Consider the following 13,606-nt stretch of genomic DNA (forward strand, 5'->3'; position numbering starts at 1 on the left):
AGACCTGGTCAAGTACTGATGTTGGATGAGAAGGCCTGGCTCCCAAATGGTGTTCCAAATCATCCTAAAGCTGTTCAGTAGGGTTGAGGTCCGGACTCTGTGCAGGACACTTGAGTTCCTCCACACCAAACTGGTCATACCATGTCTTTATAGAGCTGGCTTTGAGAACAAGAGAATGGTCTTGCTGGAACAGAAAATGAACTTCACCAAACGGTTACTACAAGGTTGGAAGAGCACATATGTCTCACACGTCTTTGTATGATGTAATATTACCGGCACCCTTCAATGAAAACACCTGAACTGAGTATGGGATCCTCATACTTTTGGGTAAGAGGTAGGTTGGATAGTTAGGTGTCCACATACATTTGGACATATAATGAAGGTGGAATTAATGTCACATACCTACAGCAATCCTTTCCAAAAAAACTCCTGAAGTTCTTAAAATTAGTGGCAAAATTGGAAAGAAGCAGTAAATAATTTCTTTTCCCTGGACCTAGATGTCCAAAAAATTACCCCATATTGGGAGATTGTTTTAACTTTCTATAAGTTATTGAATGCAGTTTGATTTTCTTTGGAAAGATCTCTTTCTTCCTTTGGTTACGAAAAATTGGCCCCATTACATACACCGCTGTACTGGAATAAGTAAATCATGCAGGAGACGGTCGGGCCAGCGTCATGCTCAGCAGACAGCAGAATTCCCTGGATCGCCATTGGCAGCTGCCCGATATCCTGGCTGCAGTCGGGTTTTGGAAACATACACTGTACTTTTCCTTTTAGTAACACTGACTGGACCCCAAACACTGTCTAATTCACTTTATCATGGTCACTGGATACTTGGCCTCTCACGTTGCTGCGATTTTTGGATAAAGAGGAATTGGAGCAGCAAACTGCTTCCTGATATCATCTAGCAAAGTACATTTACAATGCTCTTCCAGCCTGCCGCACACTGTATGGGTATTCCTGAGCACAGCGGGCAGAAGGCGATCTCTCGGACGAGGATGCTAAAATCTTTCCTGCCCACCCAAATCCTATCTGTAGTATAGAGACTTCCCATTGTGAACTCATGCAAAAAAAAGCTAAGGGTGCTGCTCAAGGCTCCAGCAGGTCCTACTGTAAGCCGCTGAGAGTGCAGGCAGGGAAGGAGCTCGTCCCGGCTACATTGATATCAATGAGAAGAAAAGGAAAGTCCCAAAAGCCACACATCACAAACAAAACCCCTGTGTGTAAAGAGTGAGAGCAACCTTAGCGTGAACTCTGTCCAGGCCACACACTGACGCGTTTCACCTTGCCCACAAAGATTATTGAAAAATTATCATAATTCAAGTGGTTGTAAAGGCTCAAGGTTTTTAACCTTCATGCATTGAACTTGTGAATGTAAAAAAAACAGCAACAGGGGCGTTGCTAGGTCTACAAAAGATCTGGGGCTAGAGCCCATAGCAGCGTAGTAAGGAAAGTCATATGTTTGGGTGGGCATACACATGTATATACAGTAATATACGTGTGTATGTGTGTATATCCCCAGAGAGCCCCCTTACATCAGGGTCCCCAGAGAGCCCCCCTTACATCAGGATCCCCAGAGAGTCCCCCCTTACATCAGGATCCCCAGAGAGCCCCCTTACAACAGGGTCCCCAGAGAGCCTCCCCCTTACATCAGGGTCCCCAGAGAGCCCCCCTTACATCAGGGTCCCCAGAGAGCCTCCCCCTTGCATCAGAGTTCCCAGAGAGGCCCCCCCCCCTTGGGGACCCCTGCTGAGACTCGGGGCTATGGGCCCCAGATTCGGGGCTATAGTCCCAAAAGCCACCCCCTAGCGACGCCACTGGTGTGCAGTAGCGCCGTCATCTTCCCCCTAAAATGTACCTGAGCCTCATCTCAAACCAGCGATGTGCACAAGAGCCTCGGCTTTCCCGGGTCTCAACCTCCTTACTGGCTGAGACAGCAGTGGTAGCTACTGGCTCCCGCTACTGTCAATCACAGCCAGTAAGCCAATGAGGAGAAAGCAGGGGGGGAGTCAAGCTGCGCTCCGTGTGTGAGCTTGCTGCTTGCTATGGGGGCACTAGGCAGGAAGGAAGGGACTGGAGGGCCAGCAGGGGACCCAAGAGGAGGAGGATCTGGGCTGCTCTGTGTAAAACTATTGCACAGAGCAGGTAAGTATAACATATTTGTTATATTAAAAAAAAAAAAAAAACCCTTAATGTCACTTTAACCACTTGCCTACCAGGCACTTACACCCCCTTCCTGCCCAAGCCATTTTGAATGACAACTGCGCGGTCATGCTACACTGTACCCAAACACATTTTTTATCATTTTATTCACACAAATAGAGCTTTCTTTTGGTGGTATTTAATCACTGCTGGGTTTTTTATTTTTTACAAAAAAAAATTATAAAAAAAAATGTTTACTTTTTTTCTGTCTGTAAATTTTGTAACTAAGTAATTTTTCGCCTTCACTGATGTGCGCTGATGAGGAGGCACTGATGGGAACTGATAGGTTGAACTGGTGGGCATTGATAAGGTGGCACGTATGGGCACTGATGAGGTGGCACTAATATGCCATATCATATGACGGCGTCCCAGAACGAGAGCCGCACCGCCACGCCGTCATTTGACGGTGGACGGGCGGCAACCAGTTAAAGGAGTTGTAAAGGTGCAAGGTTTTTTATCTTAATGCAATCTATGCTTTCTGATCAAAAGCCTTCTGTGTGCAGCAGATGCCCCAGCACCCCCCTAATACTTACCTGAGGTCCCTCTCTGTCCAGCGATGTTCACGAGTGTCTCAGCTGTCCGAGATTCTCCTTCCTGATTGGCTGAGACACAGCAGCAGCGCCATTGGCTCCCGCTGCTGTTAATCAAAGTCAGCTAGCTAATCAGGGGAGAGAGGGGACAGGGCCGGCTCGGGGGTTCGTGTCTGAATGGACACAGGGAACTGCTTGCTGTGGGGGCACTGAACAGGAGGGAGGGGCCAGGAGCACAGAAAAGGGACCCAAGAAGAGGAGGATCCTGGGCTGCTCTGTGCAAATCCACTGCAACAGAGCAGGTAAGTATAACATGTTTGTTATTTTTAAAGAAAAAAAAACGAGACTTTCCGAATCAATTTAAGCCCCATGGGTAGGGCAAAATGCATCAAAGTTGTGGCTTGGACGGAGCCCAGGCTAAGGTTGCTCTCACTCTTTACACACAGGGGTTTTTGCTTGTGATGTGCGTCTTTTGGGACTTTCCTTTTCTTCTCACAGAGACTTCCCAGCATCAAAGCACAAGTCAACCAGTGTTCCACCCAATCAGAGAAGTGCCCAAATCAAGATGGCCCAGTCTAAAAGTTTGGGCTCAGTTGTTTGGCACCCATGTCCAGGTTCAGGATTGCACAACCAAGAGCTTACGTTTGCCTACGCAAGTAGTTGCCAATTTATGAGGTATAGGAAGCCTCAACTGTGGCTCCTGACATCACTAAGGGGCCACAGTTCCATGTTCAGTGTGTGCAATGCTAAAGAGGATTGTCAGAGATTGCATACATACCAGGGAAGATGATGGTCAGAGACTGTGGACCAACTACAGGTTTGGTTGGAGACTGGAGATAGAGAGAGACTGGGCACATCCATGAGGCTAGTGGACGTCATGGCTATTACCCCTGCTCCCACTCCTGCTAGAGACTACTGAGATCCAAGGGCCAACATAACAAGTACAAAGGGGCAGCATGTGGCCCCTCTGGGAGGTTTGGGCACCAGGGGGTCTACACAGTCATCTGACAAGTGGATGCGCCTACGCCGGTGGTTGTCAACTTAAGAGGTATAAGAAGCCTCAACTGTGACTCCTGACATCATTTAAGGGCCACACATCATGTTCAGTGTGTGATAAGGATACAGAAACAATTATCACTTGATCCCCATAGGCTAACTGTTGGCCAGTTCAAAGTACAGACCACCATAAAACTGATGTCGCATCAGAAGGCACTCCAGTAGGTATTCCAATCCTTGCCTAAACCTCTGTGCAACATGTTTAATGTGTATCTCATTTCTTGTAAAAAATGTTCACATCACTTAAAAAGTATTTTAAAACGTTTATTGGTTAAGGTACATCCAATACATCAGATACAGCCAAAGCGTTTCAGGGGAAAAGGACTATCCCCTTCTTCAGGGTTTGAACAGCTGGTAGTTCACATTCCCGTTAGGACACACTAGTCTCAATTTAGCCTTAATTCAGGTCTCCTAGTGTGTTCGATCTTGATTTCTAATAACATTTGTTGCTCAAGCCCTGAGGAAACGGGAGTCCTTTAATCCAAAATGCGTTGGTTATATCTGGTGCTCTTAACCAATTAATGGTTGGGTAGAGATAGATTTTTTACTTATTTAGATCAAAACCCCTTTCTTTCCTGTAGACTGGAGAACTTAACCTTTAGGTGTTTTGCTTGCGCGAGGCAGCTGTCCAGGGTGCTAGCAAAACAATAAGCCTGCCTATTATCATGGTCTATACATCTCCAAGAGCAATGTACAGTGATGTGTATAATTCTCACATTCCTACCTTCTGGTAATCTTCTTTGGATTTCAAGGCAGCTTCCAACTGTTCCTCGGTATAGGTGTAGATTGCAGAGCGATACATTGGCCCAACATCGTTACCCTGACGCATCCCTGGAACAAATAAAACAAAAGATTGAAACTCTGCTAATATGTAATTATATGTGTGTTATTAGTACTGGGCACTCAATTCCCTTCAACGACACCAGACACTGAGTACTCATCTGCAGCACTGGGCAATCAGCACTTCTCAACAGCACTGGACCTTGAATACTCATCAGCAGCAATGAGCACTATGTATTCTTCAGCAGTAATGAACACCAAGTGCTCTTTGGCAACACTGGGCACTGAGTATTCTTTGGTACCACTGGCACTGAGTACTGTTCAGCAGCATTGGACCCCGAGTAGTCCTAAGCCACACTGGGCACAGAATACACGGCAGCAGCACTGTACACTGAGTACTCTCTTTGGCACCACTGGCACTGAGTACTCTTCAGCAGCATTGGACCCCAAGTACTCCTCGGCAACAGTGGGCACTTCTCAGCAGAACTGGGCACAGAGTTCTAATTGGCAGCACAGGACCCCGAGTACTCCTCAGTAACACTAGGAACTAACTAGTCCTCTGCATCACTGGACACAGAGTACTCCTAAGCAGCACTGGGCACAGAGTTCTAATTGGCAGCACTGGACACTGAGTACTCCTTGGCAGCACTGGACACTGAGTACTCCTTGGCAGCACTGGACACTGAGTACTCCTTGGCAGCACTGGACACTGAGTACTCCTTGGCAGCACTGGCCCTGAATACTCTTCAGCAGCACTGGACCCCAAGTAATCCTCAGCAACACTGGAGCCCGAGTACTCCTCAGCAGCACTAGACACCAATTACTCCTCCTGCAGCACTGGACCCCGAGAACTCCTCAGCAGCACTGGAGCCCGAGTACTCCTCAGCAGCACTGGAGCCCAAGTACTCCTTAGCAGCACTAGACCCTGAGTACTCCTCAGCAGCACTGGACCCCGAGTACTCCTCAGCAGCACTGGGCACAGAGTTCTAATTGGCAGCACTGGACACTAAGTACTCCTTGGCCGCACTGGCACTGAGTACTCTTCAGCAGCACTGGACCCCGAGTACTCCTCAGCAGCACTGGACCCCGAGTACTCCTCAGCAGCACTGGACCCCGAGTACTCCTCAGCAGCACTGGACCCCGAGTACTCCTCAGCAGCACTGGACCCCGAGTACTCCTCAGCAGCACTGGAGCCCAAGTACTCTTCAGCAGCACTGGACCCCGAGTACTCCTCAGCAGCACTGGAGCCCGAGTACTCCTCAGCAGCACTGGACCCCGAGTACTTCTCAGCAGCACGAGACCTTGAGTACTCCTCAGCAGCACTGGACCCCGAGTACTCCTCAGCAGCACTGGACCCCGAGTATTCCTCAGCAGCACTGGACCCCGAATACTCCTCAGCAGCACTGGACCCCAAGTACTCCTCAGCAGCACTGGAGCCCGAGTATTCGTCAGCAGCACTAGACCCCGAGTACTCCTCAGCAGCACTGGACCCCGAGTACTCCTTAGCAGCACTGGACCCCGAGTACTCCTCAGCAGCACTGGACCCCGAGTACTCCTCAGCAGCACTGGACCACGAGTACTCCTCAGCAGCACTGGACCCCGAGTACTCCTCAGCAGCACTGGATCCCAAGTACGCCTCAGCAGCATTGGACCCCGAGTACTCCTCAGCAGCACTGGAGCCCGAGTACTCCTCAGCAGCACTGGACCCCGAGTACTCCTCAGCAGCACTGGACCCCGAGTACTCTTTAGCAGCACTGGATTCCAAGTACGCCTCCGCAGCACTGGACCCCGAGCACTCGTCAGCAGCACTGGATCCCGAGTACGCCTCAGCAGCACTGGACCCCGAGTACTCCTCAGCAGTTCTAATTAGCAGCACTGGGCAGAGAGTACCCTTCATTAGCACTGGACAGTGATGAGCACAGGGAGGCTACAGCAATAACCAAGTGTCCAGAAATACAAGAACCTCCAGCAATAAGTTCCCTGGTCAAAGAGTTCATGAAATGATTCAGTCAAAAGAGTTCCTTGGAATTTACTGCACTTTTAAGGAGTCTACAGACGCTGGCCTCTCTTCTCCGTCTGGTCGGATGTCATCATCCTGGTCAATGATTGTATGCCTGCATGTACTGGGCGACCCCTCCATACTACTCTACATGACCATGGAAGGCGATCAATTGATCAGGTTGGAATTTTCCTGGTTGATCACTACTACTTCTTTTTACTTTTTTTCTTCTAAGGGGTCTGCATGTGGTTAGCGAAAACACCTGGTCTCATCTCCACTGACCATGCAGCTGTGCAGCAATAGATCCTTGCTATAGTGATCAATTGCAGGCTGATTGCAACCAACAATACATAACTATTAGAAGTGATCTATTGCTGCACAGCTACATGATCGGTGGAGATGAGACCAGGTGTTTTCGCTAACCACATTGAGACCCCCTATGAAGAAAAAAAAGTGTAAAAAAATAATAATAGCGATTAACCAAAAAAATCCCAACCCAATCAATTGATTTTTCACCTAGGTCATATAGAGTATTATGTTATTTAGAAAAAATAAAAAGAACACATGACACTATATAAATGTATATAAAAATATTATTATTATTATTATTATTGTTATTAATATTATTATTACCATTATTTTAAATTATATTATTACAATAACAAATACAATATATTATTATTACTATTATAATAATGATCAATATTATTTTTATATACATTTATATTTTTATCTTTTATTATATTTTTATTTTCTATTTATACTTTTACTTAAATATATTTAATTTTTTTTAAACATTCTCTCATCATCGTGGGTCTGGATGTGGTTAGTGGAGACCTGGTCTGCAGCTACCATGCGGCTGGGCAGCAACAGATCACTTCTAATAGTGATGTATTGCTGGCTGCAATAGGTCATGAAAGCAAGGATCTATTGCTGCACGGCTGCATGGCCTCCACTAACCACATCAAGGCCCCCTAAGAAGGAAAAAAAGTGTAAATAAATAAAATATATTGAAGAAAATTATAAAGAAAAAAAGTGAAAACTTAACAAAAAGAATAAAAACATATAAATGTAAATAAAAAATGGCAATAACATTATTATTACAAAATACTGTATATATATATAGATATATCTATATATATATATATATATATATAGATAGACAGATATTATATATATAAAATTTTCTTGTGGCAGCTGTTGCATTCCGGGAGTTGTAGTCCGCACTCAAGCTCCCAAGCAGCGCAGAGGAGACTACAACCCCCAGAGACCAGAGTCTTGTAGGCAGGGTGCGCATGCCCAAGATAAGTAATAGATGTTTGAGGAAAGAAATGCCCTGAAAAATGGAATGGGAGGGAGGGTATCGCGCACCGGAACCAACAAAGACCACAGATGAGTGGGCTGCATATACCCCCCGGACTCCTCCCATAAATTTAGGCCACCATACTGGCCTTCTTACATATAGATATATTACTATTTTTATATTTTATTTATATTTTATATATAGATATATATCTATATATATCTATATATAATATATTATATTTTATATATAATAAAATGTAAATACTATATAAAAATAAAAATCATATTTGAGTGAAAAAAAAAAATATTTTAAATATGTTTCACTCAAATATGATTATTATTTTTATATAGTATTTATATTTTATTATATATTAAATATAATATATTATATTGCTATTTTTATATTTTATGTATATTATATATATATCTATATATAGATATATATCTATATATCTATATATAGATATATATATATATAATATACATAAAATATAAAAATAGCAATATAATATATTATATTTAATATATAATAAAATATAAATACTATATAAAAATAATAATCATATTTGAGTGAAACATATTTAAAATATTTCTTTTTTTTTTTTCAAATCCACCCCCAAGGTCCCAAAATTGACCTTGGATAATCTGGATGACATTCATGTTTACTGAGCAAGCGCCAAATGTTCACAGAAATGAACACAATGGCCTTCTTGTATATATATATAGAGAGAGAGAGAGAGAGAGAGAGAGAGAGAGAGAGAGAGAGAGAGAGATCTCTCTCTCTATATATCTATAGATATATATATAGATATATCTACATAGATATCTATATATCTATATATATAGATATATAGATATCTATGTAGATATATCTATATATATATCTATATATATATAGATATATAGAGAGAGAGAGATCTCTCTCTCTCTCTCTCTCTCTCTCTCTCTCTCTCTCTCTCTCTATATATATATACAAGAAGGCCATTGTGTTCATTTCTGTGAACATTTGGCGCTTGCTCAGTAAACATGAATGTCATCCAGATTATCCAAGGTCAATTTTGGGACCTTGGGGGTGGATTTGAAAAAAAAAAAAGAAATATTTTAAATATGTTTCACTCAAATATGATTATTATTTTTATATAGTATTTATATTTTATTATATATTAAATATAATATATTATATTGCTATTTTTATATTTTATGTATATTATATATATATATATATATATATAGATATATAGATATATATCTATATATAGATATATATATAATATAAATAAAATATAAAAATAGCAATATAATATATTATATTTAATATATAATAAAATACAAATACTATATAAAAATAAAAATCATATTTGAGTGAAACAAATTTAAAATATTTCTTTATTTTTTTTCAATTCCACTCCCAAGGTCACAAAATTCACCTTGGATAATCTGGATGACATTCGTGTTTACTGAGCAAGCGCCAAATGTTCACAGAAATGAACACAATGTCATTTGGATTTAGCGATTGCAAAAAGTCACCGTCGAGCTATTTTGTATCCTCACCATCCTGACCTTACCTTGACGTTATGCCAGTTGTTTACACAAGCCGATTTTTTTTTTTTTTTTTTCCCTGCGTGTGTCACAATGTCGCATCAAAAGGGGGCTAAAGCTCTTCTAAAATGCTTTCCCATTCCACTACATTACACAGAACTCATATTGATGTAATAATTTTAATTAGCAGACTCTAATGGTTATTTTGCGGGGAGGTAAATATCTTGTAGTGTGGAAATTACGTACAAAATGCGTTAAGAAAAATTACAAAAATTCTCTGCGTCCCAGTCCCATTGCTGTCAGTTGGGACGGGGAGTCAGAGAATATATTCAGATACATCCGTCTGAATATATTGTCTCTTTTTCTAAAAAAAAAAGTTACATTTTATTTCATCCCTTAAAATCCTTCTCCCCTCCAAGTGTAGGCCACTGTGACCTCACAGAGGATGAGAATTCTGAGACTGGCTGTCGGTGATCACTGGTAAACTATGATGAATGGTGACAAGCCTCAGCGCCTGCAGAGCCTCAGTGCAGCAGATTAACCCCGTGTTCTCCCCTGGAGGGGGGAGAGAAGGGCAAGCGGCATCAACTAGCCCAGGGGTCCCGTCCGCGGGGCTGCTCAGAGTCCACCCCGCGTTCATGGGTCGCCTCCTGCTGCACTCACATTTTTCACTGCACACAATTATAGCGAAATAGTTTAAAGTGGACCTAGCATCAGATGTATTGTGCATGCTAAGTTGTTTTGACACTCCCAGGTATTCATTACCTCTCACAGAGGTCACAGTACTCCCCCTGACAATGCCTTCATCTAGTGTTTTGCTCCAGAAGGACAGCACCATCTTTGGGTGTTATTGAGAGTCACCATCTGCTTAAGATCCTGGCTTAGGGATGACACAGCCATGTAAATCCTGGTGTCTGTCACGTTCCGGGCTGTGTTCACAAATGATTGACACAGATCAGTCCATGTTGCAGTCTGATTACAGGGGGCGAGTAGGGGGGACCGAGGAAATGCTTCCTCCTGCCTGCAGCAGACCGATGATGACATCTCAGCCTAGGGTGACACTCACTGCATCATGTATGAGAGTGCAGGGCACCATGGTGAAGCCCAAGTCTTTCAGGCTGAATGATACTGACCTCACTCCAGATTGAATGCAGCTGTTCTCTCTCTTCCAGGTTCAATGACAACCTCACTCTTCCAGTTTGAATGATGTTGTCATCACTCTTCCAGGTTGAATGGCACTCCTCCCTCTTCCAGGTTGAATGACATTGTCCTCACTCTTCCAGGTTGAACGACATTGTCCTCACTCTTCTAGGTTGAATGACGTAGTCCTCACTCTTCTAGGTTGAATGACGTAGTCCTCACCCTTCCAGGTTGAATGACGTAGTCCTCACTCTTCCAGGTTGAATGACGTAGTCCTCACCCTTCCAGGTTGAATGACGTAGTCCTCACCCTTCCAGGTTGAATGACGTAGTCCTCACCCTTCCAGGTTGAATGACGTAGTCCTCACTCTTCCAGGTTGAATGACGTAGTCCTCACTCTTCCTGGTTGAATGACGTAGTCCTCACTCTTCCTAGTTGAATGACGTAGTCCTCACACTTCCAGGTTGAATGACGTAGTCCTCACTCTTCCTGGTTGAATGACGTAGTCCTCACTCTTCCTGGTTGAATGACGTTGTCCTCACTATTCCAGGTGGAATTACGGTGTCCTCACTTTTCCAGGGTGAATGACACTCCTCCCTCTTCCAGGTTGAATGACATTGTCTTCACTCTTCTAGGTTGAATGACATTGTCCACACACCTCTAGGTTGATTGACGCTTTCCTCACTCTTCCAGGGTGAATGATGCTGTCCTCACTCATCCAGGTTAGATTGACGCTTTCCTCATTATTCCAGGTTGAATGACATTATCCTCAATCTTCCAGGTTCAATGACGTCCTCACTTCTCCAGGTTGAATGACGCTCTCCTTACTCTTCCGGGTTGAAAGATGTTGTCCTCAATCTTTCAGGTTGAATGATAATTTTTCCCAATATTGTCCTCACTCTTCCAGGCTGAATACGTCAGTCTTCACTCTTCCGAGTTGAATGACGTTGTCCTCACTCTTCTGGGTTGAATGACACTGTCCTCACTCTTCCAGGCTGAATACGACAGCCTTCACTATTCCAAGTTGAATGACATTGTCGTCACTCTTCCAGGTTTAATGATGTTGTCCTCACTCTTCCAGGTTTAATGATGTTGTCCTCACAATTTCAGGTCGAATGATGCTGTCCTCACTCTTCCAGGTTGAATGACACTGTCCTCACTCTTCCAGGTTGAATGACGCTATCCTCACTCTTCCGGGTTGAAGACGTTGTCCTCATTCTTTCAGGTTAAATGATAATGTCCCCATGCTGTCCTCACTCTTCCAGGCTGAATACAACAGTCTTCACTATTCCAGGTTGAATGACATTTTCCTCACTCTTTCCAGTTGAATGGCGCTGTCCTCACTCTTCCAGGTTGAATGACGTTGTCCTCACTCTTCCAGGAGGAATGACGCTGTCCTCACTCTTTCAGGCAGAATACGACAGTCTTCACTCTTCCGGGTGAGACTGACGTAGTCCTCACTATTCCAGGTGGAATTACGTTGTCCTCACTTTTCCAGGGTGAATGACACTCCTCCCTCTTCCAGGTTGAATGACATTGTCTTCACTCTTCTAGGTTGAATGACATTGTCCACACACCTCTAGGTTGATTGACGCTTTCCTCACTCTTCCAGGGTGAATGATGCTGTCCTCACTCATCCAGGTTCGACTGACACTTTCCTCAATCTTCCAGGTTCAATGACGTCCTCACTTCTCCAGTTTGAATGACGTTGTCCTCACTCTTCCAGGTTGAATGACGCTCTCCTTACTCTTCCGGGTTGAAAGATGTTGTCCTCACTCTTTCAGGTTGAATGATAATTTTTCCCAATATTGTCCTCACTCTTCCAGGCTGAATACGTCAGTCTTCACTCTTCCGAGTTGAATGACGTTGTCCTCACTCTTCTGGGTTGAATGACACTGTCCTCACTCTTCCAGGCTGAATACGACAGCCTTCACTATTCCAAGTTGAATGACATTGTCGTCACTCTTCCAGGTTTAATGATGTTGTCCTCACTCTTCCAGGTTTAATGATGTTGTCCTCACAATTTCAGGTCGAATGATGCTGTCCTCACTCTTCCAGGTTGAATGACGCTATCCTCACTCTTCCGGGTTGAAGACGTTGTCCTCATTCTTTCAGGTTAAATGATAATGTCCCCATGCTGTCCTCACTCTTCCAGGCTGAATACAACAGTCTTCACTATTCCAGGTTGAATGACATTTTCCTCACTCTTTCCAGTTGAATGGCGCTGTCCTCACTCTTCCAGGTTGAATGACGTTGTCCTCACTCTTCCAGGAGGAATGACGCTGTCCTCACTCTTTCAGGCAGAATATGACAGTCTTCACTCTTCCGGGTTGACTGAGGTTGTCTTCACTCTTCCAGGTTGAATGATTTTATCCATACTCTTCCAGGTTGAATGACACTGTCCACATTCTTCCAGGTTGAATGATGCTATCCTCACTCTTCCGGGTTGAAGACGTTGTCCTCATTCTTTCAGGTTGAATGATAATGTCCCAATGTTGTCCTCACTCTTCCAGGCTGAACACGACAATCCTCACTCTTCCAGGTTAAATGATGCTGTCCCCACACTTGCAGTACACACCAGAGCATACCACAACAGTCTGTGAGATCTAGTGATCCCAATACATCCTTATGCGCCCCCAAGACTCCAGAGCACCCCAGAGACATCAGTTTCAGCTAGTGCCCCATGACTCCAGTGCCCCTCTCAGTACCCTCTGCTTCCTCTTAGGTACACTCTACTCTCTGTACCCTCTGCTGCCTCTTAGGTACACTCCTGCATATACCCAACCTCTTCATAGAATGGGACCCCCAGAGGGCATTAAAAGTACCTGAAAATACTTTTCTCTCTTTTTGTGAGCGGAGAACCTGTTTAAACCAGCGGATGCGGTGACTGTGATGAATCACCTTCATTATGATGGAATAATGGACAGAGAATCAGGACGTCGGATTATTAGGCTATAAAAGTGGCGGTGCTTCCACCGTACAGGAGCCGCCGTCTGCACATCGTTATATCGAGAGCTATTCCCGTCCCTCACCCCCACCTCCATACATATAGATTA

At 43.9% G+C, this 13,606-nt stretch overlaps 1 protein-coding gene across 7 annotated transcripts in view; it reads right to left on the reverse strand.

The window, feature by feature from the left end:
• The window catches only part of MSRA (methionine sulfoxide reductase A), a 433,629-nt gene that overhangs the window by 95,955 nt on the left and 324,068 nt on the right, over positions 1-13,606 (reverse strand). For all 7 annotated transcript variants that reach the window (XM_073624832.1, XM_073624830.1, XM_073624831.1 and 4 more), the window contains one exon: positions 4,513-4,619. In XM_073624832.1, the coding sequence (XP_073480933.1) occupies positions 4,513-4,619 (107 nt within the window). The remainder of the gene's footprint in view (positions 1-4,512; positions 4,620-13,606) is intronic.

Source organism: Aquarana catesbeiana, linkage group LG04 (genome assembly GCF_042186555.1).
Source record: "Aquarana catesbeiana isolate 2022-GZ linkage group LG04, ASM4218655v1, whole genome shotgun sequence".
Classification (NCBI taxonomy): domain Eukaryota; kingdom Metazoa; phylum Chordata; class Amphibia; order Anura; family Ranidae; genus Aquarana; species Aquarana catesbeiana.